We start from the raw sequence: 25,968 nt of genomic DNA, 5'->3' as shown, positions 1-25,968 counted from the left end.
GAATTGCAGCTATATTTATCTCCTGGATAAATAAGCAGGCAGAACCTTCCCGGTCAGGAGCCCTGGGGCTACATTAGGGACCGCACTGCATGAGGTTCTGCATGTGCACAGAGATCCTGATCCATCCACAGTCAACCTACGTACGGGGCACAGGAGATGTTCTCTGTAGGGAGAAAGGTATATTCTAGAATTTGGGTGACAGGAATTCTCAGGAAAACCATCTTATTGCATCTAGAGAGCATAGCGCTAAGCAAAATAAAGCTAGTCAGGGAAAGACAAATACCGTATGATTTCACTCATTTGTGGAATTTAGGAAACAAAACAAATGAACAGAGGACAGAAAGACACAAACCAAAAAACAGACTCTTAACTGTAGAGAACAGATGGTTGCCAGAGAGGAGCTGGGTGAGGGGATTGAGAGTACACTTACGATGAGCGCAGAGTAACGTATAGAATTGTTGAGTCACCGTATTGTACACCTAATATAACATTACAAATTACGTTGGAATTAAAATATATTTATTTTACAAATATTATAAATACTATTTTAAATAATATATTTTACTTTAATTCCTATATATGCGGGAAACAGAGACAAGTGCTGCCAGTTAAACTATGATACGATGCTTTTTTATCACAGAATTAACACTTACACCGAAATAACTTTTAGCCTTATTTGGGTGTAGATTCCGTCACATTCCCTCTTGGGCGTACATAAAAAGGAAGCATACGGGAAATTAAAGCAATGGCCACTAAGTCACAACTGCCGCCCGTAAGACATCATTTTTTAAAGATACCTTCCGTTTTCAGAGATGGGAAAGAACTGGATCTTAAAATTGGCGAAATACATCAATGCATCATTTTAAATAAGTTTCTGGAAAGGTTTCCCGTTTATTTCATCTTTGTAATTCTCCCAGGATTCATGGAACGAAACACCCTGCATCCTGGCCTTTCCTGGCCTTATTCTCACCAGGCAGTGGTGTTTTGTCCCTTGGAGTATATGGCGTGAGCTACTCGAGATCGTTGTACGTAGTTTGAGAGCTGTTTTCCACATTCTCCGTAGAGATTGGCTTGGAGAGAAGTGCTCCAGGATTTCATCATCTATGCATTTCTCATAGCTCAGGGGCCCTTATTCAGGAAGCCAGCAAAATAAAAGCCCACTCATCGGGAGCATCCGGGCAGCACATGTGAATGAAGCCTTGAGTTTTCCAAGAAGTGGGGTAGAGAGATTCTTCTATCCTCTTCTCTGGTAACACAAGCAGAATTTGATACGGCAGATTATAATAGTATCAAAACTCAGAAGTTAGAGTTAAATATATTTAGGTTTGTGAGCAGTTTCTATAGAGTCCTACTGTCCTTATCCTAAGTTTTCCTCTCTTTATAATAAAAGTGCTTGTGTATTAGTAAAAGGAACATGGTAAATCTCTGATAGATACATGGCAAGTTACATTGGGTGAAAACTTAAATCCAAATTATGTATAGTATTATCCAGTTTGTAAAACAAACAAAAATAAATATTCATCTTTATCTTGATATGTATCGTGCTACAAATATGTTTATATGTGCATACGCATACATGAATGTATGCACAGGAAAGGTCTGGATTCGCAGGGCCTAAAGGATTTGAGTTGTGTTTTAGGGTAAGAGGGCTGACTACTGTTTTCTGAGTTCTTCTCTAGGGCTTTCTTTTTTATAGTGAATAACCATTTATGTGTTATTTCTATGCCTTAAATTTTCATTTAAAAGTAATCTTAGGGTTCCTATGCAAAAAGGTAGATATTGAAGGATGTGTGTGTGTATACTTGTCCAGTGTTTGCACAAACACTGGAAGAATAAAGCTACCATTGGTTACCCGTTATGGGTGGGAGAAAGGAAAGAGGGATAAGAATAGGAGTGAGATTTGTCAGTGTACCTTTTCTGTCATTTTTAAGCCACATGATTACCTAGCCACAAAAAAAAAAAGTGTGTATATATTGTAAAAATTTTTAATAAAAACAGAAAAAAGCTCAGAATGAAAGCAAAATGAGGGGATTTTTTTCTAATTACTTCATAAATAATATTAAAGATTGAGGTAATTTGGTTGCAGATTTTGAAATTCTTATGTAAATTTTTTTTTATTTACGTGTTTCTCAGAAACACGGTCAGCATTAACAAATGTTTTCATAAAGTACTAGGTAAAAAGAAATAAAGTAGAGACTGTGATTTTTCATTCAAGGTAAAAAAAGTTTTATAATTTCTGTTTTTTTAAGACACCGTATAAACTTGAGTTCAGACTTCTTGATCACTCCTGATTTCTACTGGGACAGAGAAAACCTGGAACAACTTTATGATAAAACTTGTCAGTTCCTTAGCATTACTCGTAGAGTTAAGGTATGTATTTTATGCTTTCACTGAGAAAGACACAACACTGTTTATAATTTGTGTGACTGTGTGAAGAGAAATTTGAAATTTAAGTAAATGTGTTTCACTGTTTTGGAGAAATACCTTGTTTGATTTGTATTCAGATCTCCAGATTTCCCCTTCCCCATCTGCTGTGTACAGTTTCCAGAAATTTTCTTTATTGCATCAAAGGAAATTCTGATACTTGCTCTGCAGACTAGATGAGATAAGTGAGAGTTTGGAGGCCTACTTTTCCAAGCTCTCATCAAGTCTCAAGCAAGAGTTCTTGGGTCCCAGAACTGTGTTGGTGGCAGCAAGAAAAGAAATGAATTCAAGAAAGAACCTTCCAAGACAAATCAAGTAATTGATAATGGGAGGCCAAGGAAAGGGAAGAGTCAAGGATGACTGATGTTTGCTTGCGAGTGCCCGGTAGGAACCTGGCAGTACGTAGACAGGTGGGGTCAAGGGGAGTGGAGGAGTGAAATTTAAGATATGTTGAGGGGCACCTAGGTGGCTCAGTTGGTTAAGCGTCCAACTCTTGATTGTGGCTCAGGTCATGATCTCATGGTTTGTGACATTGAGCCCTGAGTTGGGCTCTGCACTGACAGCCTGGAGCCTGCTTGGCTCTGTCTCCCTCCCTCTCTGCCCCTCCCCCATGTACACGCACTTGCTGTCTCTCTCTCTCTCTCAAAGTAAATACACTTTAAAAAAAAAAAAAAAGATACACTGAGAGTACGGGGCAAGAAGCCATCCAGTGAGAACGATCACGCAAGCATTTAGAAGCAAAATGAAGCAAAACTGAGAAGACATAGGCATCAAGAGAATGATGGGATGGGTGGAGGTGGTCATGATAGAGAGAAACGACGTGGGGAAGGAGGGTGGAAAAGAAAATGGATGTTTTGCGACATACGCACGTAGTTCTGTGACCTTTTATTACATTGACGTCCACGTGACCACGTGGTGCGGGGACGCAGAGCTGTTGTGTCACCAGAGATCTTGTGCTGCCCCTTCTAGTCACACCGCCTCCCCTCCCCCACCATCCCTAACCCCTGCCCGTGAGTGATCTAGTCTCCGTAATTTTGTCATTTTGAAAATGTTACATAAATAGAATCGCCCGGCGTGCGACTTTTAAAACTGTCTTCACTGAGCGTAATGCCTTTGTGATCCATCCGAGTTGTTGCCTGTATCAGTCCCTGCCCTCCTGTGCATTCCTTAAAACATTTTTGGGGATTCCATTTTGGTTTATCTATCTCTGTATTTTTTACTATGTCTCTCAGCACAGATATTTAGTGGTTGTTCTAGATACTATATTATACGTGCATAGCTTATCAGTTTGCTGGTTTTGACATTTGACCAGAGTAAGTCAGGAGTAGAAATCTACCCCCCTTTACATCCCTTTACCCTCCACCATTTACAGTACCGTTGTCTTAACTGTTCCGCAGACATTGTGACAACTCCATCGGTGTTACAATTTTTCCTTCAGCCGCCGAATGTAATTCAGAAAACTCAAGAGGAGAAGGAAATTCTATTGCATTTACCTCTAGTTTTGTTCGTTCTGTTGTTCTTTTTTTCCTTCGTGATGTTCCAAGATTTCTCTTAGTCTTTTCCATTTCACAAACATTCTTTAGTTATTCCTTTAGGATAAGTCTGCAGAAACAGACCCTCCTAGTCTTCCTTCATGTGAGACTGTCTCAGTAACACCCCCCCCCAACGCCACCCCCAGCTCTAGGGTTCTGGGGTGACTGTTCTCTGTCAGCACCTGAAAACTGCCATGGTACCTAGTTCCGAGCTGCTTGGTTTCTGATGAGAAAGCCCGAACATAAGCTCCTTTCCCATTCCCGCACACATTCAGGGCTCTGTTCACTTGTTTTCTGTTCTGGTCTGTCTCTGTCATTTGTGTGGGGTCATGTCCATTGCTCTGCCTTTGAGGTCACGGATTCTTTTTTTTTTATCACCTTCATTCTGCTGCTGAGCACATCGCTGAATTTTTTTTATTTTGCTTATTGTACCTTCCAGTTCTAAAATTTTGGTATGATTCCTCTTATGTTCTCTCTTTGCCGAGACTTTGGTTTTTGTGTTTTTTTTTTCTTTTTTTTTCATTTGTTTCAAGCATGTTCATAATTGCTTATTGAAGCAGTTTCGTGATGACTGCTTTAAAATCCTTGTCAGATAGGGGCGCCTGGGTGGCGCAGTCGGTTAAGCGTCCGACTTCAGCCAGGTCACGATCTCGCGGTCCGTGAGTTCGAGCCCTGCGTCGGGCTCTGGGCTGATGGCTCAGAGCCTGGAGCCTGTTTCCGATTCTGTGTCTCCCTCTCTCTCTGCCCCTCCCCTGTTCATGCTCTGTCTCTCTCTGTCCCCAAAATAAATAAACGTTGAAAAAAAAAATTAAAAAAAAAAAAATATTTAAAATCCTTGTCAGATAATTTCAGTATCTGATTTATCTTGATGTTAGTTATCTGTGGATTGCCTTTTCTCCTTCCCTCCAGCCAGTTTAGTACCTTTAATTTCCTTCATTGCCTAATGGGTTATGTTCAAGTGTTTTTGCTTTCATACACAAGAACCGTCATGTTTCCTCCTCTTTTTCAGTCTTCTTTCCTACCACTTCCCCAGTGCATCCGATGCCCAGTCAACAACTTCAGAAACCCACCGTGGCTCATTGAATGTTATGGCAGCTCTGGTATCTACATATTTCCCCCCACACCAGACACTTCCCCCTGAAGAACAACATCGAAGTTGTCTGTGTAGTTGTCACTGACCTGTATAGTACCAACTATAGTTGTCCCTGAACTTGCTACCACCTCTATCTGTATGGGCGTCTTCGAGCACAGGCGAGTAGAGGTCGCTTCCAGTGGTCAGGGCACGAGGCCCATCCTAAACCGTGTTGCTTTTAGCTACCGCGAAAAGATTGATCAGTGATACCATAAGATGCGAATTTCAGTGGCCTCCGATACAGTTTTAGGTACTAAGTCTACCTAGACAGGATCTGGCAATCCAGATGTCTGGTCAGACATGAAAAACATTGGGCTTGCATAACTGTGGACTGTGCCTACAGGCTGAAGGTCCAGGGGCTATAAAAGGGATGCCAAAAGCTTTACAGAGTTGAGGGCTCTCCTGTGGTTATACTCGTTGGCTATCACTGAGAAAAAACTTGTTGCAAACCTGAGTGGCTTCAAACAGCACTTACTGTCCCAGAGTTTGAGGAGTCCGGAATCCGGGTCCGGCTCAGCCCGGGCCTCCGGCTCTCACGAGGCTGCAGTAATCTCCGGGACCAGCGGGGAAGGCGAACTTCCTAGTTCACCCCTGTGTCGTCGACAAGATTCAGTTCCTCCCAGGCCGTTGGGCTGAAGCCTCAGCTCCTCCTGAGCTCGTGGCCAGAGGCCTCCCTCTGTTCCCGGCCCCGTTGTCTTCGTAGAGCAGGCAGCCCGTTTTGTCTGGGCGAGCGGGTGAGAGGAAGGGGGTAGAGCACCGCCCAGACAGACTCAGTCTCTCGTAGCCTCGTCCGCGATTACAGCCTGCTTGCTTTTGCGGTATTTTTGTCAGACACAAGTCACAAGGGGAGCCCACGGTCCAGGGGAGGGGACTGCACAGGGGTGTGAATTCCAGGTGACAAGGATCTTTGGGTGACGTCTTAGAAGTCTGCCTAACATAGACTTTGGGTTTGGAAAGAGGTGGAGAACGTTTTAGAAGCCTACTTGGTAAGCGCTGTGACCCACATCATCCTCTCACTGCTGCGACTTCAGTGATCCCCTGCTTCAGGCCACCAAAGGCACTGCCAGCAAGCACCTACTGCTCCCACGTGCAGGATCCTCAGTAAGCCAGCTGCCACTGCCACTTGGCTTGGGCAAGAAGGTTGATAACAGACTAACCATCTGATCTCTAACCTGGAACGTGGCCATTTTTCTGTGTCTCTTCTCACTATTCAAGATGGAATTCTTGGCATCGGGTCTGCAACCGAGGACACCTTGAACGAAGAATACCTTGACAACCAAGTGGACAACCAAATGGTCAAGTGCAAGCATAAAACTCTCAGAACAGAAGGGCTGTGTAGGCTCGTCCTCCTCTACTCGGAGGATGCTGAGCGTACTCTTTCTTCCAGTAGTGAGGCCGGTTTGAGATCGAGTCTCTCCATGAAAGGATTGACACGTAACCACTGTTACACAGCGGCAGTTGGGAGGATCCGCTGCTAACCCAGTCTCTAGAACCCTAGACACGTGGAAAAAGCCCTGTGCCGTGCCAGCTAGACAAGGCACCAATCCCTGCGGGTGGCCGTATTTATAGCTCCAAGATTTAAAATCTCTTGAGAAGAAGTAAAACAATTCATTCACAGACAACAGGATCTTGTATGTAGGATGTCCTAAAGAATCTACAAAAAAGCTACAAGAACTAATTAGCGAATTTCTCAAGGTTAAAAAATCCAGGGTCACTATATAAAAAAATAACTATACTGCCAATGAACAATTGGAAAATGAAATATTTGAAATACCATTTACAATATGGTCAAGACCTCAGATTATATAGGAATAAATTAAAAAAAAAAAAGATCTGTACCCTGAAAACTACAAATGTTGGCTGAGAAATTAAATGAAGACATATCCCATGTATGTACAACAGAAGATTCAGTATTATGAAGAAGTTACTTCTGGAAGTTACGCTGTAGATCCAACTCAGTCCCAAGCAAAATGCCAGCAGGCTTTTAAAAAATGCATTTTAGAAGTAACAAGCTGATTATAAAATGTAAATGCAAGGGGCCTAGACTAGCCAAACCAACTCTGAAGAAAGGACAAAGTTGTAGGACTTTTATTATCTGATTTTAAGGCTTGCAGTAAATCAAGCTACGGTAATCAAGACATTTGACTCTTGGCATAAGAATAGACATATATATAGATTAATGGAACAGAGTAGATTTCAGAAACAGACCTGTATACATATGGGCAATTGATGTTTTTTCTTAGGTGATTGATTTTTGACAAATATAAATCAGCTCAACAAATGGCTGGAATAATTGGATAGCCATAAGTTAAAAAAAAAAAAAAAAACTCTAGGGGTACCTGGGTGCCTCAGTTGTTTAAGCATCCAGCTCTGGATTTCAGCTCAGGTCATGATCTCACTGTTTGTGCGATGGAGCCCCGCCTCGAGTCCCGAGCTTGGGATTCTCCCTCTCTCTGCCTCTCGCCTGCTTGCACTTGCATGATCTTGCTCTCTCTCTCTCTCTCTCTCTCTCAAAGAAAAAAAAAAAAAGAACTCTATTCTTTACTTCACACACATGGATCAGAGACTTAAAAATATAAAAACTAAAATTATAAAACTTTAGGAATAAAAAATAGGAGAAAGCCTCCTGACCTTCAGTCAGGCAAAGATTTCTTAGGGAAGAAAAAAATGAACCTTGGGGGGAAAACTTGGTAAGTTCAACTTTGTCAAAGCTAAAAACTGCTCCTCGAAAGACATTGCTAAGTATATGGAAGACAAGCCACAGGCTGGGAGGAAATGTTCTCAGTATGTATTCCTGACAGAGGACTTATCCAGAAAATATAAAGAACTCTTTCTACTCCGTAATTAAAGGGCAGCCCAATTTTTGAAATGGGGGAGAGATTTGGACACCTCACAAAAGAAAAGAATGCAAGTGGCCGTATGAACATGAATAAGATGTTCAGTGTCCTTGTTCACCAAGAAAGTGCAAATTAAAACTACAATGTGAGGGGTGCTCAGTCGGTTAAACGTCCCACTCTTGACTTCAGCTCAGGTCATGATCTCATGGTGTGTGAGTTCGAGCCCCTCATCGGGCTCTGCGTTGTCAGGGTGGAGCCTGCCTGGGATTCTGTCTCCCTCTCTCTCTGCCCCTCCCCGCTTGCTCACTATCTCTATTTCTTTCTCAAAAACAAAAACAAAAAACTTTAAAAACTACAATGTGATATCACTACACACCCATTAGAATGGCTAAAATTTAAAAGACTGATACCAGGTATTAGTAAGGATGGGGGGCGATTGGAATTTTCATTACTCGTGGAAATATAAATTGGTACAATGGCTTGGCAGTTTCTCATAAAACCAATCATTGTCTTACGAGAAGACTCAACAATTCCACTCCTAAGTATTTTACCCAGGAGAAACGAAAACGTGTCCTCTCACTGTTTTATACACAAATGTTCGTAGCAGCTTTATTCATAATAGCCCCAAACTAGAAGAAGTCAGGTGGTGCCCATCAGTAAGTGAATGGATAAACAAATTGTGGTATATCCATACAGTGGAATACCACTCAGCAATAAGTTAATTACTAATACATGCCACCACATGGATAAATACCAGAATCATTATGCCGAATGGAAAAATCTAGACACAAAAACAGATGTGCTGTATTTATGGGATTTAGAAAGGCAAATCGAATCTATAGTTACAGAAAGTGGATCATTGATTCCCTGGAGCTTGGGATGGGTGGGTGGATGGGACCTTAGTTTTCATAGGAGCACAAAGGAACTTTTTGGGATGATGGAAACATTGCAGGGACAGTTGCAAGGATATCCGTTTGTCAAAAGTCTTCCAATTGTATAGTTAGAAAGGCTGCGTTTTATTGTATGTAAATTATGCCTCAGTAAAGTTAACTTGAAAATAAAGTCTCTTATGAGAATTCTTTAATGACACACTAACGGAAAACATCAGTGTTGATGAGACAAATTTCACTGGGGGCAAATCGGAGAGCACTCAAAGTTACTGCTCTTGGGTGTCTCTTTTTGTCTTGGAATGGAGACTTCTGGTGGAATCATGATCATTGTGATGGGGTCCAAAGCCATTGCCACCAAGCAGATGCAGAGACCTTCTCTGTCTCTTCTGATAACCAGCCTGCTGTGCTTAATTGAGTCAGTAAAGTGAGCAGTAACCAAGATAACCAGCTGCTTGGAAGCTTGAGCTCAGGCACACTCCCCCGACCCCATCCTGTCTTCCCTCAAACCACGGTTCTGTGATATTGATGCCAAAGGTGTCTTTCACGTGTCCTTCGTGGACAGGAGTACCGGAAAGGAGAAACAATATCATGGTCACCAATTATGAATGTGGTTTGAGCATATGGCTCACCGAAGTATCAAGATAAGGGTGTCTTTCAAGAACTGAATATGAACACGGCGTTCAACAGGAAAGCCAGAGTTAAAGATGAGAAATGTCAAAGGAGGGTCAATAATGAAGACAGAAGTGCAATGAAATAATCAACTAGCTGGACAAGAATCAAAATGCTGAGAAGGAAGGGAAAACCTGGAGAAAGTGCCAGTGCATCATACTCTGTTAAACCAGGAGGGGTATCTCGGGGCTTCCTTGGGCACAGAGCTCCTCCAGTGGAGACACCATGGGAAGGTTGACTGTGCAGCCCAGAGAGCAGGTGGGGTAGGGTCCAGTCAGTCCCCAAATTGGAAAAGTTCCGGAACAGGTCCGTTCTGTGGCAGTTTTGTTTATTTTTTTTTTAAATCTCGTACGAACTATATTTAACTACAGTACTACTGGCTTCTCAGTCCTTAACTGAGTACACAGGGAGGATGCATACATTGCAGTTCATCAGAATAAGGGTCTCTTTAAATGTGGCACCATCATCTGTCTCTAGCTTAAGTTCTTTCAAGTTGATGTGATTTGATTCGTTTGAGGCTTTTGGGCCAGGACCATCTCTGGTTGCATTTTGCCTGATGAGCCCAAAGGTCGCCTCCTAGGAAAGGTTTCCCATCGGGTCTGTGCCTCTGTGCTTCTGGAGTTCTTTGTACGTATGTCCCAGGGGCAGCACTTCACACATTGCATCTGAGTGTTCTGATCACGTGCGCAGACTGGGTTCCCGCTGAGGTCCCTCTTCCTGGTTTGTGGCCACCTTCTCAGTGTGGCCTCACATGGCAGAAGGAGAAAGTGCTGTCCGGTGTCTCTTCCTCTTCCCATAAGGACACTAATTCCATCATAGGGGCCCCACCCTCATGACCTCATCTCCACCTGATCACCTCCCAAAGGCCCCGTCTCCAAATACCACCACCTTTAGGAGTTAGGGCTTCACCATAAGAATTTAAGGGGGATACAAACATTTTGTAATACCAACAGTCCCTGAAAATTCACTTTAATTTTTCTTTAGGAGCTAAAATTCAAGATTGATTTTAATTATCTTTATAAATTACATATTTCTACCACATCTCTATTGGATTCTATGTTAGGAACTGGGGCAAGATAGCTAAAAGTAGAAGTAGCAATGTATTAGGGGGAAAGGGACTTCTATGAAATTGGAGCTATACCCGTGGGATTCCCCCTCCTTCCTTACAACACAGCAGCAAAGGAGATAGAAGCTACTTTCCCCAAATATCTGAATATATGGTAGGCACACCGGAGACAGAGGGATGATTTGGCTCATGGGCCCAGAGGGCAAGCAAGGTAGGTGGATTGGGATCTGGTAGGTAAATGCCTGCTAAGCATGGTGGTCACGTGGGTTTGAACTACATTCCATTGTATATAATGGATTTGGATGTTCTGTTTCTGAAAACTGCTTACATAGCAACTAAAACGCTCATCAGAATTCCTTTGGTAACTGACGGTTTTTAGGGAACTCTCCTCTCATTCCATTAAATTAGTCTCCCCAATAGCATAGGTGCCCTATTACTACCATTGTCATCTATGTGGCTTGATTGGGTCATTACAGCTAATTGTTCATCATCTCCCAGCCCCACTCTGAGCCATCTCTTTGGTGTCAAACCTTCCACATGAGTTAGCAAGCATTCCTGAAAGTTCCCAAACTACATTTCTCAGGGTACTTTCTTAGCATGCCAAAGGCAGTTAAGACTAGTTATGTGAAGATTATTTAGAAGGAGATAAAAGAATTTAACGTTCCTTAGCGCGCTCAACGCAATGCTGGCACCGTGTGTGATACCAAAAAAAAAAAAAAAATTAAGAACCGGTGCTGCCCTTGAACAAGGTTTACAGTGTTCCAAGAAGACGTACAGGACAAAGAGAGTTAGTGGTGGTGTCACGAAAAAGCTGTTCCTTCTTCCAGTTTGTTGGTTTTTTTCCCAGGGGAAAGAATCTTGAGAAAAATAAGAGTAATAGGCACGAGATGTGCAGAAAGCCATCCAAAAAGTTGAGGGTGGAGGCGAAGTCCTTTCAGCCGGTATTAGGGGTTCAGTGGGAAAGTCAGAGACGGGTTGCACAAGTGCAGTCGCGCCAGGAAAGCCAGGTTGCGGTGGGCCCCTCACCACACCGGTCCGTCGGCGTCCCCGAGTCCTGTCGTGGGTTCCTTCCTTGACTTCCGTGCCCATTTCTTCCTGACGATTTCCAAATAAGTATATCTGACCTCAGTTTCCTGTTTGCCTTCCCGCCGTTACCACTGCTGCTTCATCGCCTGCTAAATCCCACACGTCCTCCACACTCACGGATCTCCTAGCATCCCTCCGAGAGTCACTTCTGTGTGTCGCTGCACGCCAGCGTGTACGCTCCCTGGGGTCAGAGACCAGGATGATCCTCTTACCCGTTACAGTCCCAGTTCTCGGCAAGACCTCACCCAGAGCACATGCGCAGTAAATGTCTGTAGAACTAACCAGTGGTTAAGATCGCAGAATGCAACCCGTGGCATTCTCCCAGAACACACTGAACCCTCCCTGTTCTCCGTTTCAGCTCGTGGCGGGACCACCAGCCTCGTCTCTCTATCAGTCAAGCAGAAAATTGAAATGCATGGTGGTTTCCTCTTTCTACTTCATTCACCCTCCACGTCCAGGCACACCGTCCTTTCGTTTTCTCCTACGAATCCATTCATTGACGGATACTTCTTGAAAGTCCAGATGACAGGCCCTGGGCTGGTGACCACACTGGGGGGTGGGGGGGTGGAGGGGGTTACAATGCTGACGCCTCCCTTCTAGGCCCCACCTGTAACACTCCCCAGACTGTTCCCATACCTTCTTCGCTGGACCCTTTAGCTGGAAGGCAGAGATGTCTCCTCTGCCCGGCACAGTATAGTAAATACGACATTTGAAGACGGAACAAAGGACCCGCAGCGCCTACAGAATAAAATCCCAACGTTACTGCGCGGTGGAGGTTTCTCTTGTGCTGTAACGAGTTGCCGCAAACTGGCTTCCCGTAAATGCATCGGATCACAGCCCTGTGGGTCAGAAGTCTGAAGGGAGAGTCACTGAGGCAAAATCAAGGTGTGGCAGGACTGCGTTCCTTTCAGGAGGCGCTGGGCAGGAAAAGGCTTTCCTTGCCTTCTCCGGCTCCTACAGGCTGCCCACGTCCCTCGGCCTGCAGCCCCTGCCACACAGCAGAGGCGAGTTGGGGCCTCATGTGGCATCACTTGAAGCTCTTCTTGCCATTTCCACCGTGACTACGCTGAACCCCACCTCCCCCAATAATCTAGGTTTATCTCCCTGTCTTAAGGTCAGCTGCTCAGCAGCGTTTTTTCTATATGCAATCGTAACTCTCCTTCTCCAGGCCGTGTGCGTAAGTCCCAGGGATCAGGGTGTGAATGCCCTTGGGGGGTCGTTATCGTGCCTACAACATACGGTCTACGGTATCTCTCACAGTTGGGCACTAACTTACCTTTTTAACCTCACTTCCAAGTATTTCCAAGTATCCAGCGTGCTGTGCGTCCATGCGGTTTCCTGTGTGAGATGCTTTCCCCAGGTCCCCTTCCTGTAGCTCCCCGCCCTCTCCTCCCAGCCCCTACCTGTTTAGAGCCCACTTTGCATTTACCACCTCTGTATACCATCCCTGTGTTCTCCCTCGTGTGTGCATGTAACGTGAATGACGCTGTAGCGAACTGAAGTAGGAAGCGTGCACTAGTGGGGACTCCTTTGCACAAACCACGGGAAAAGTTTCAGCGCTGCTTTTATCACCGTGTACTGCCGGGAAAAACCAGGCTGGAGTGTGGGAGCAAGGCATGTCTCGCACAGACCCAGACGGGTCACTCGGGACTCTCTCCTGAGCACCTTCTGTGCCAGGTTGGCCTCCTTCTTGCCTCTCCGTGGCCTTCTCTGGGGAATGGGGGGAAACAGGTGTGGGGAGAGGGAATGTCCAAGTTGACATTTCGGTCTGCCTGGCAACTTCAAGGGATTGGGACAGGTGTCCAAGCTTTGACCAGCCGTGCGGTGAGAGAACTGGGCATTATGGTCGGCTAAGCCCGGGTCTTCTCCCCAGCTCTTCCACCCTGGGGCCTTGGGGAGGAGGCCTGGGGAAGGTGCCAGGTGGGTGCTGACATCATGATGGGCAGTATCGCACGGTTGAAACTCGTGCAAGAGGAACCCCCCAAGGTGGGGGGCAGGAGGGGAGGGTGCCGCGTGGACAGCAGAGGATTGTGAGGCAGAATGAAGTGCCTGACACCAGGGGACAGGGTGCTGTAGGGGCACCGAGGAAAGAGCGGGCTGGAAGGCTTTCTGAAGATTGCTCAGGACCCCACCATCTAAAATGCAATTGGACCACATGATCTGGGATAATGTTATCAAGAAGGCAATGAACGGTAAAATGCTTACAAAGCTGTTGAACAGCTGTTTAGAATGAAAACTGATGCTGCGGGGGGGGGGGGGGGGGGGGGGCGACAGCGATGGATCCCTTCTTGAATAATGAATAGTTGATGAAGACCTACCTCTGTAGTACTAAGGAATGCTAAGTAAGGAGTAGATTCAAGACTGTCCACCGAGGGGCTAACCGTAGGGAGCGGGGATTAGAGAGCAAACATCTCCACCCCAGGTGACTGGGAAGATAAGGACCTGATTGGAAAAAGGAAACCCAAGGCAAGGGATAGACTTGAACAGGATGTCAGTTTTCATTTGAGAAACATTAAATTTGAGGTGTGGGCAGGAGACCCAGAAGATGTTTTATGGAAAGAAATTCCGTCAGAGAAGGGTGCCTGGGCGGCTCAGTCAGTTAAGTGTCCGACTCTTGATCTCCGCTCAGGTCTTGATCTCAGGATCACGCGTTCAAGCCCTGAGTTGGGCTCCTCATTGGGCATGAAGCCTACTTAAAAAGGAAATTCAGTCGAAGAGACCAGCATTAAACATTTATATTTGGGAGTAGAAAATAGTTAAGTGTTTCCCAAAATGTGGGATACATAACACTTGTTCAAGAGATGAATTTAGGTGATACAAGGACCCTGAATTAACATCGAAGCAAGTCAGATTTCTCTCGGGAGAAGCACTTAGTTTGGCTGTCGAGGTTCTTGATAGGCCATCTAACGGATGCGACTCTCCCACTTCCCCAGGTGTCCGGCTCAGCCTCCTGTTGGCAGCATAGTTTCACGTCCAACTGTTGTCCATTTATGGCAGTGACCCTTTACTTTTAAAATAGACATATTAAGCAGAGCCTTTGGAAATCATGTAATAGTGCAGCTGGAACACACACATCACATATAGTGATTGGGGATGCAGGGGCAGCGGGGGGGTGGTGATGGTGGGATGCAAGTGACCAAAGTTTAGGGAGCATCTACACAAACCAAAATGGGTGAGATCGTGCAAGCAGAGTGCAGAGCTAGAAGACAAGGAGGACAAGATCAGGACTTAGGGAAATGCTATCTAAAAACTAGAGGAGGTAGAGAAACCCCAGAAAAAAAATGGTCAGAGGTAGAAAACTTAGTTCTTAGGGGAGAAAAAGTCAAAGGAAGTGTGTATTTCAAGGTGTTGTCAAATGTTTAACAGGTTTATAACCAAGAAAAGTTGCCATTTACCAATTAGGACATTTGGAGGTTTCAGGGGGGTTGTAATACGCAGCTTCTAAGGGCTGAAGAATAAACTGAGTGATGAGGAGGTGGAGGAAGGAAATGCCAGTTTAGTCAAAGGTGAAAGAAAATGGAAGAGGGTGGGGCCAGTGTCTTGAAGAGAGAAGCAAGCCTGGGGATGAGCAAGTTTACAGACCAAGATTGAACAGCCAGTAGGAACAGGGGGGAGAGAAAGTAGGAAAGAAAGGAGAGGAAAGGAGGCACTGTCCTAAACATTTATACAGATGAGAAACTACATAATGTCCAGCCTGGAAACATGGTAAATATATGCTTGAGTGTGGTCCCCCATGTGCTCTCAATGATTAAGGCGATGTAATGCTCTGTGCAGAATCCTTATACAGATGGCACACTGACACATTTCCATTAATCCCCAAACATGCATCTGTGGGGATGGCCTCAAATTTCCAGACCAGATCCACACCACCCCGTAAGTTATCAAAGGGAAACTATTTTTTAAAGGTTTCCAGATTTTCCAGTTTCCAAAAGAAGGTGAAATACAGAGGTTAAGGAGGTATAACTACCAGGAGTCACATCCAAGTCTTAAATGTAAAGACTCTGAACCCACCCCAACCAGCCTGTGGCGAGGCATCGGAAACCAGAACCTCTGCAGTTGAGCACTGAAAGCAGTGCCATCTAGTGGCAAGTATGCAGCAGGTCAAGTGGTAAAGTTTGGGGGTATGGGCAGCTTTAGTAGAAGGTAATCGTTGTTTGTCATCTTCAGGCCATGTTTTGGCCACAAAGCATGTTCTGACCACAGAGCATGTTTCGGGTTTGCCTTTCTTAACTGCTAAAAACCCAAGGGCAGCTACCAAAGGCTAGGACTCCACAACTTTATTTTTACATCTTCCACCAAAATCTTGGGCTGTAAGAGCTTCAGTATGCAGAGTACTTCTGCAGTCAAATCTGTGCTTTACAAAATGTCTCTAGAGTCACAAGAGGCAGAGAGGGGAGAGGCCTAAGGAACAAGAGTATACCTATTTCAAGCCTTTAGAATTTTGAGATGTGACACTTTTCTTAGGCTTGTTGAAATATAAATACAGGACACTTCCTAAGATTTTTCTGATGCAGGTCATGAATGAAAAACTTCAACACTGCATGGAGCTGACAGATCTAATGAGGAATCACCTGACTGAGAAGAGGGCACTCCGCCTGGAGTGGATGATCGTCATTCTGATCACCATCGAGGTAAGGATCTTTTTAAAATGAAAAGAAGGGTGCCTGGCTGACTCTTGCTGGAGCGTTCAACTCAATCTCAGGGTCGTGGGTCTGGGCCTAATTTTGGGTGTAGAGATTACTTAAAAAAATAAAAATTAAAAATCTAAAAAAGTAATAATGTGACATAGAAAATGATAGTGGAGAAGAACATGGCTTTGTCCTACTTACTGAGTTTATTTGGAAGTGAGGCAAGTTTCAAGTGGCTATGGCAATATTGCAAATGCTCCAAGTGTGATTTTTGGAGAAGTTCCATTTTTAAAGACAGCATTTAGAGAATGTTCTAGCTGCAAATTTATAGGCCCTTTGCCTCAGATCTGCAGCTTGCCACATGGGAAAGACCACAGGAGCATTTTTCATTAATCACAATCTTGGAAAGTCATTTAGTTTGTACAAATGATTTGCTATGAAATTAATAAATCTCATTTTATCACCCTAAGGTAATGTTTGAATTGGGACGAGTATTTTTCCTGATCAAGTGATGGCCAAAGAAAAGCATCAGTGCAAGGGATATTAAAGTTCTGCAATCAAAAATAAATGCTCACTGTTGGGGGAATCTCTTATTTAGTAGGTATTTAATTTTTTTAATCAAAAAGTTGCAGTGATCTTTTTTAGCTAAATGTATTGCTGCTTGAATAAAAATTAATGACAAATCTGGCGTTGGGGTCTTTAACTGAGAAGCTGAAAGGAAGGTATTTTTAAAGAACCGTGGAAAGCTTAGTACCTAAGAAATCTTAGTACCTAAGAAATCTTAGTACCTAAGAATTATTAAAGCCAAAAGGCTTAGATTTTGGACACTAGCCATCATCTTTCTCCAGGAAATCCCAATCCTAGCCCTAAGTTTCCATACAGGAACTCTGGAGTGTTGGGAGTAAATACATAAAATACAGGTTTGTGATGACAGAAGTGGAATTTTCTTCACCTACTTTGGATGACATAATTTCAGGATAACTGCGCATTGACATTTCTCCTTTTCATTAATCAGTACTGTCCATCCTTTCACTACCTACCTAGTCAGAATATTCTTCCCACAAACACTTTTCATTTCACACATATTTTGGGGAAATGAAAAAATGCCACAAAGAACTTGACATTTATGTGCTTACCATCTTGAACTGGTAAACATTTTTTTTAACGTTTATTTTTGAGAGAGTGCAAGCAGGGTAGGGGCAGGAGAAGAGGGACAGAGCGTCTGAAGTGGGCTCTGTGCTGACAGCAGAGAACCCGACGTGGGGCTTGAACTCACAAACTGAACCATGAGGTCACGACCTGAGCCAAAGTCGGACCCTTAACCGACTGAGCCACCCAAGAGCCCTGATACACAACTTTTTAAATAAGCCCTTTTTATCTTCATTTTTATGCATAACCCCCACTTGCCCCACTATGCTTCCCACCACAATGAATTTAAATGTTCTGGGTTTTCTTCATACATTATACAGTTGACCCTTGAAAAAATGGGGGGGTTGGGGCACCAGTCCCCCACATAGCTGAAAATCCGTGTGTAACTTTTGACTCCCCCAAAACTATTTTTGGCCTGTTGACCAAAAGCCTTACCAATAAGTCAGTTAACACATTTTTTCTTACATGTATTATGTACTGTAATCTTACAATAAAGCAAGCTAGAGGAAAGGCTGAAAAAATGCATTTACATACTATACCGTATTTATGGAAAAAATCCACCTGCACAGGAGTGGAACTGCACAGTTCTTACCTGCTGTTCAGTTTATCTCTCTGAACAGTGTTACTGTTCTAAATTGAGACACTTATTTTGCAACTTAACTGCTACAGTGTTTCACCAAGAGAATACATATTTATACCCTTACTGCTGGTTTTTATGTACTTCTTTGCTCTAACAGTGCAAAGGTAAACATCCTGGCTTATTTTCAGTTCACTGCAAGAGTTCTTGAGCAGCAATCTGGTAGGTACGTTTCCCAAGGCTTCCCAAGGAACACATGGACATCGATAGTTCAAGAACAGCTTTCTAGACCTAAGTTCCAGGTCAGCACTCACAGAAAACGGCCGTGCCTGTGTGTACGCCTGCAGTCAATGTACCAAGCCTATTCTTTCCCAGCTTCCCTTCTCACACTGTACAGAAGACATTTCTCACCCATCTTGAATCTCAGTTCCATCTACTGTATTTAAAAACCTATAAATACATTTTAAAACCCTCCGGGAAACCAACAAGAAGACAATTTGAAATATTGGCCAACAAAGCTTCCTAATTTAATAGGGATCATATAATCCCCCACCTATTAAGAAGGGCATTTCCAATAAAGTTTTACTTCAATTATCAGTATGTACTCTACTGTTTGGGTCACCTTTGTGTTAACTGTAACAATTTTAACAACAAAAACAAACATCTGGTGTCTCGTGGTCCAGACAAATTCTAACATTTCAGCTTCTATACAAGTATGCTGCAAAGATCAAAAGGATAATCAATAAGACCTTCAAGCGTAAAAATTTATTAGGTAAACATTTTGTGGGAAAAATATAACATTTTCCATAAGAAAAAGGAACAGTGTTCAGTCTGAATCGCTTACTTATGTTTAAAGGTATCATGGTAGCCACCAACTCATTATGGTAGTACATTCCACTAGATACATTAAAGGCAGATACAACAGATTTTTAAACATCAACATTTGATTCATCAGAAACTACATTTTTCAAATACTTAAATTCATGCTAAAAGCTTCAACTTTTAAAAGTTATAGAGAAGTTTTTAAAATTATCTTAGGTGTAACAGAAGCAAGGAAGTGTTTCACGATCACAATTTCTGTAAAAACAAAATGACCAAGAAATCCTACCACAAGACTAAAGAGAGCCTCAAGTTAACTACATTCACCAGTAGTCCTGGAAGCACTCTTCAAAATGGGATCAAATTTCTATCACTCATGAGAGGACAGTGGTTAAGACCAACCTGCATTCGAATTCTTCACCGCCACCTGCTAGCTGGATCACCTTGGGCCAATCACTGAGTCTCTCTGGGTCTGTTTTTTTCCACCTGTAAAATGGGTTTAATAGTACCACTACCTCATAGAGTTGCTAGGAGTATTAATGGAATTAACGTATGTGAAGCCTAGAGTTTACTGTTCCTACAATCCATCTGCGCAAAAATCCCAGTATGATTCTGAGATTAAATGGAGGTTGAAACAAATCACGAGGACTCCCTCTGAGTCCAGTTAACAGCATGAGAGACTTAAAGACAGAGGTTAGTAAACCCTGCACCTAAATGGATGAAGTGGTTCAAGTTCAATAAATACAAAGTAGTATTTCCACTGTTCCGGATGAGTCGGCTGTTCAGCGCGAGCCCCAAAAGGCTCGGAAACTCTACACAATTCCCACGCACCAGGCAGCTGCCCATAAGCATTCTGGGTGCCTCCTCAGACAACCACAGCAGTCAGAAGTAGAGATGTTCTTACATGTAAAATCAATATATTGTTGCTTGCAGAAGAAAGATTTTTTTTTTTTAATTTTTTTTTCAACTTTTTTTATTTATTTTTGGGACAGAGAGAGGCAGAGCATGAACAGGGGAGGGGCAGAGAGAGAGGGAGACACAGAATCGGAAACAGGCTCCAGGCCCTGAGCCATCAGCCCAGAGCCCGACATGGGGCTCGAACTCATGGACCGCGAGATCGTGACCTGGCTGAAGTCGGACGCTTAACCGACTGCGCCACCCAGGCGCCCCAGAAGAAAGATTTTTTTTGAGAAAACTTAACCATACTCCCCTAATGTAAATATTCCCTGGTCTTTCTACCACTTAGAGCAGTTTTTTCCAAAGCGTGATGACCAACTGCATCAGCGAACACCTGGGTGTCCATGATTTACAGATTCCTGTGTTTTGCAGTCAGAATTTCTGAGGCTGCAACAAAATGTTTTTCACAACTCTCCCAAGAGGTTCCCATGCTCACTAAACTCGGAGAACCACTAACTTAAGAGACTTCTTATCGGCTCGTCCTCAGTTTACAGATACAGATGGTCTGTAATTCACTAGCACCTCTTGCTCCGTTTAATGTACTAATGTGTCTCTTCGGGTGATTCAGTTCTCACCTTCCCCAGCCCCATCCCCTCCCCTCGCGCTCCTCTGAGCCCCGCTTTACAAACCGCGTGTGGCCCCTGCTGTGAGATGGTGGAAGATGAACAGAGGAAGGTTTTCCAAGTGCTTCCGATGCTATTCTATTAACTTTCAATTCTGGCCATTGGTTCTGAATTGCCATTTCTGTAAGGAAGATTTAAGGTCACTAGTCCAAATTCCCTTGCCTCAGACGTTTAACAGAGCAGGATTTTGTTAAAATCTTTAAAGGCCACATTTTTTCACTCATTCTGCACAACATGAAACATAGAAGCTAAAATGTATGTGAGATTTACACATCACTATTTGAACTGAAAAACCCAAAACAAGAGATTATGTTAAGTACAAACTTGACTTTAATTTGGCTTCCACACGAGTCTTGGAAACTTGCTTACCACAACTGAATATTGCTAACATAAAAATACGGACTCTGCTTCTTGAACTCATCACATGAAGACTTACAGAGGGCAACAAACTACCAAAAATGATGTAATTCCAGTCAAATCTAAGCCACCAGGGTGCTAATCTTTAAATTCAGAATACTGATCTTAATCTTAAAAGCCTCATGTGGTCTGGGTTCTGGTTACCTTAGAGATTTTGACTCTAAGCGCTCTGATGGCAGGGAAGATTAGTTTGAATACTTGTCCTGTGGTTCACGAACTGGAATCCCCAAATTTTATGGGGCCCTTTCAGATCCTGGATTTCCCGGCACTGAGGGGTTTCCTGCAGCAGCCAGACTTTCAGTGCTAGGCTGGGAAAGGCCCGGGCAAAGCAGCCCGCTGGTTATCCTATCTTCAGGCCAAATTCTAGACATTAATGTTTAGACAGACAACTTTTTCAAATGAGGACTCTGTTGCCACTCTGAAGAGCTTTAATATGGATAAACTACTGAAAACAGGAATCTCCCCTACCAAGGATCAATCATTTTCATAAAGAAAAACAAGCCAGTATCGTACAGACACACAGTTGTTATCAGGGGAAGTCGTTTTTCCCTATAAATTTCATCACTGATTTCACCTTCAAGAGTAAAAATCCCAAGTCAAATGCAACTCTATAAGCAAAAATTCAGATTCACATTTGTTTTTTAGGAAATACTTGTAAATTACACTAAACGTGACACATGTTCAACGTCACCCAACTTGGCTGGGAAGCCAGTCTCAAAAGGCTACATATTATAGGACTCCATTTATGTAACATGCATGCTAAAAGGGACAAAACTGATGAAGAACCAACCCGTGGCTGCCGAGGAGGATAAGGGTGGGAGGAAGAGCAAGTACATAAAATGACAGCAGGACAGAGTTGTCTGAAAGCGGCAGAACTGCTCTGTATCCTGACTGTGGTAGTGGTTACACAAATATTCATCTATGTTAAGTTCACAGAACTGTGCACCAAAAGAAAAACATTTTTGCAAATTGCTTTAATCAGTGAGTATTTCAAAAATATGGTAATGATCTTATCATAGACTGAGGTATTGTGCTGAGCTCCCCTACACACACCTTCTTACACTTACACAAACCTAGGAGATAATGATTATTCTCCCTATTTGAGTAAAACAAAAAACTGAGGCTCAGAAATAAAGGAACATGCCCAAAGCCAAACAGCTTAAGGTACAGAGCACGATACCAACCTACACTTGACTTGACTTCACCACATAGTAGCCTACACTCTCTCCCCTCTGTTCATAAATACCAACCACTCTGTCTCTTCCAATAATGCCAGAACGCTATTAAGTCTCCTCATTCTATTCCTAACTCAACACATTACAGACAACATGAGAATGTGCAGATGAGCAAAACATGATTCTAGAGCAGCACGGCCCAACAGAACTTTCTGCAACAACAGAAATGTTCTATATCTGTGTTGTCCAATATGGTAGCCTCTACCCACATGTGGCTAGTGTGACATTAACTTACGTTGCCACATGCAGCTTATAGCTACTTAACGGGACAGCACACTTCTAGAAAAATAATGTGAAAAGAACATGCACACCACAGAAAAAAGCAACTTTTCAGAACATGATGGCAACTCAAAACAATAAAACAACTCAGGGTAAATGTATAATGAAGTAAAGCTAAGAAATGTACAACCACCAAACATGTGAAGAAACTAAGTCTATTTTTCAAACATTACTCACCTTCAAGATTCAGTTTTTTGGGTTTTTTTTTTTTTTCAACGTTTATTTTTCAGAGACAGAGACTGAGCACAAGCGGGAGAAGGGCAGAGAGAGACACACACAAAACCAACGCAGGCTCCAGGCTCTGAGTTGTCAGCACAGAGCCCAATGCGGGGCTCAAACTCACAAACCATGAGTTCATGACCTGAGACAAAGTTGGACGCTGAACCAACTGAGCCACCCAGGTGCCCCAAGATTCAGTTTAAATACCAACTTCATTTATACTACACCACTGCACTTTGAACACATATAGTGTAGAACAAACTGTATAGTAAGTATATGATTGTCCTCCTCCACTGGACTGTGACCATTTTAAGAACATAGATAGTTATTGACATATACACCACCAGCACCTCCCACCTATACTCAGAGGCTTTCTACAACAATAAACGTTTTCTTATATTCAGTTCTAGGGGAAAAAACTGACTTCTTGGGTCCTTCAACTACAGATTCTGCAAGCATTCTGAGCACCAGCAATATACAGAAAAGGAAGTTCCTGTAAAGAATTTACAGTAGGGATGGGAGATACAAGATATAGATAGACAACAAGAAAAGCAATCACGTAAGTATGTGCTTTAGGGCAGAATAGCAACTGTCAGGAGTCCTGATGGCAAGAGAAACTGGAAAGCAGTTTAAGAACAAAGTAGCCATTATCAATCCGGCAACAGCAAAGGTGTAAGATAATTTACTGTATCCCCCAATCTATTACTCAGGAAAGTCTACTGAATTTAAAAAAAAAAAAAAAAAAAAAATTTTTTTTTTCAATGTTTGTTTATTTTTGAAATACAGAGCATGAGGAGGGGAGGGCAGTGAGAGAGGGAGACACAGAATCTGAAGCAGGTTCCAGGCTCTAAGTGGTCAGCACAGAGTCCAACACGGGTCTTGAACTCACGAACCAGGAGATCATGCCCTGACCCCCGAGTCAGATGCTTAACCGACTAAGTCACCCAGGTGCCCTGAGTCTACTGGATTTAAAAGAAATAAATCCAGGAAAGCCTTAGACATTTACCCCAGTTCACTCACACTACCAATGTCAGGGTCTCTGCTCCTTGTACCACAAAGCCAAGACCAGTCTTAGAATAAATCTTTCTAGATCCAAAGTGTCCATGACAATTTCACAGCAGAAAATGGTAGAGCTTTCTTTCACACTCAAACCCTGATTTTCTTTTTTTATAACCTCTTTTAGGTCCTAGAAATGTGCTATTTGGAATAGTCAATCTCAAGATCTGTATATAGGCAGCATCTGGAGCTAACAGTAAATAAAAGTTTGAATTCATTGGATAAGTACATTTTGTCTCCTCTAAAAATCAATGGGGAAGGGGTGCTGGTGTGAGGAGTCTACAAATTCATAAAGAATCGGGCATTATCTGCAGGCCAAACTGGTTGAAAGTATTACTATTATCTAGAAGATCGCAAACTAGGAGACTAGAACACAACAGTTCTACACTATAACTTCTTTAGATTTTTAAAAATCACCAGCCAGTTTTCTCAATCAGCACACAGATTATTCATGACAAAAATCAGAGAAAAATCAGTTTAGTTTTCCTAGACTGAACTGCCTTGGGCTGGTTAATTACTTAACTTCTCTGAGCCTCCCTTCTCAAATTTAAGATGGAGGGCTTGAGACTAGATGCCCTCAGAGAAAAAACTGACTTAATTAACTACGATAATTACTTACAGATTGACTTCAACAAGCCTTCTGGTTCAGTCCTAATTCACCCATCAACAGGAAAAATCAGAACTGTGGTAGTTATTAAAATATATCATAAATTCTTTGATACTCCTCCCTTCAAGACACAGAGCTTAATTCCTCCGCCCTTGGCTGTAGGCTGGACTTAACTTTAACTAACAGCATGTGGCAGTGGTGTAGCTTCCTCCTTGCTCTAGCTAGGATCCCTCGCTCTGAGGGAAACAAACTACCACCATGTTGTGGGGACACTCAAGCAGTCTGTCGGAGAACTGAGACCCACCAACTGCCAGCATTAACCTGCCAGAGGGTGAGCCACCTTGGAAGCAAATCCTTTAGCCGGGTCAACATCTTGATTGTAACCTCATGAAAGACCCTGACCCAAAACCACCAGGCTAACCTAGTTCAGATTCCTGATCCACAGAAACCGTAAGAGATAAGCAAATATTTACTGTTTTAAGCCATGAATCTTGGGGTAATTTGTAACAGCAAGAAAACTATTCTACCAGTTTTTTTTCAAAAAGTGGGCTTAGATTCATTGGTGGCTGATGAAATCAATTTAAACCACCACAATCACTTTTTAAAAAAAAGGTAGAATGGATTACATAACTCAAAATATCAAGTACTATTTCCTGATGGCTGTTTAAATTTTACATATATGTGTGTACCATCTTCAGATTATAATCAAAAAGGTCTGAAACCCAAAAGCCGGGCACCTGAGTGGCTGTCAGTTAAGCATCTGACTTCAGTTCAGGTCACGATCTCCCAGTTCAGTTCGGTTCATGAGTTTGAGCCCCACATCTGGCTCACTGCTGTCAGCACAGAGCCCCCCGCCTTCGGAGCCTCTGTCCTCTCTCTGCCCTTCCTCCACTTGCACACTCTATAAAATGAAAGGAAAGAGGAAAGAGAGAAAAGAAAAGAAAAGAAAAGAAAAGAAAAGAAAAGAAAAGAAAAGAAAAGAAAAGAAAAGAAAAGAGAGAAGAGAAAAAAGAGAAGAGAAGAGAAGAGAAGAGAAGAGAAGAGAAGAGAAGAGAAGAGAAGAGAAGAGAAGAGAAGAGAAGAGAAAACACAAAAGCGAACACTAATAGCAAAACAAAAAGTTCCCTAAAGTATCAGGAATCCTTGAGGGAAAATGGTCTCAATAACAACCAACTATAAAATAAGCATTTCCTATAAACTTTATAACCAAACCAACAAAATATAAGACACTTTCAAAATACATCTTATCTGACTTAGATGTTAAATTTAATGTAAAACACAGAAGGCATGGTAGGCTTAATAGCATGTAAAAAGCATGTCATTTTCCTAATTCAAGGTTACCTGGGAGGACATCCTTCATGAAATTATATAGGGAAAAAGCTGCTTTGGGAATCTACCCACATCTATTATTTCCTCTATTACTTTTATTATCAGTGTTAAAGGAAATTCCATCTTCCACTTGAGCACTCACAGTCAAATTTTGGCCAAAAAAAAAAGGTTAAGTACAGCACTATTAAATTGCTTTCTGACCACTGTCAGAGTCTCACTGAAATTATCCTCTTCAGAACACAAGCAAGTGCATATTCTTCTGACTGTATTTCAGCATAACACACATCAAAACTTTCAGCAGCACATGACTGCAGAATATTTATGCATAACTCACTTTTGATGAATCCACTTAGATTATCTGCTTACACTGTGATTTTCTTTGAGGTGAAATGTGTGAAACTATTTTTGAACTCCTAATTTCCCAAACTTATTTTGAA

General features: G+C 42.8%; 1 protein-coding gene across 2 annotated transcripts in view; it reads left to right on the top strand.

Moving 5' to 3' along the window:
- Positions 1–16,947, top strand: part of RMND1 (required for meiotic nuclear division 1 homolog) — a 44,872-nt gene extending 27,925 nt beyond the window's left edge. Inside the window, exons 10-12 of one of the 2 annotated variants that reach the window (XM_086708131.1) lie at positions 2,250–2,370; positions 16,151–16,267; positions 16,735–16,947. In XM_086708131.1, coding sequence (XP_086564257.1) covers positions 2,250–2,370; positions 16,151–16,267; positions 16,735–16,776 — 280 coding nt within the window. In that variant the 3' untranslated portion in view covers positions 16,777–16,947. Of the gene's footprint in view, positions 1–2,249; positions 2,371–11,994; positions 13,179–16,150; positions 16,268–16,734 lie in introns of those variants that run through there. The other variant, XM_086708129.1, reaches the window with a different exon arrangement.
- Positions 16,948–25,968: the final 9,021 nt, after the last annotated feature.

Source organism: Puma concolor, chromosome B2 (genome assembly GCF_028749965.1).
Source record: "Puma concolor isolate L17-30 chromosome B2, mPumCon1.1.hap2, whole genome shotgun sequence".
In the NCBI taxonomy this organism is placed as follows: domain Eukaryota; kingdom Metazoa; phylum Chordata; class Mammalia; order Carnivora; family Felidae; genus Puma; species Puma concolor.
Note: the sequence above shows the minus strand (reverse complement) of the source record. Positions and strands in the feature narration are given on the sequence as shown.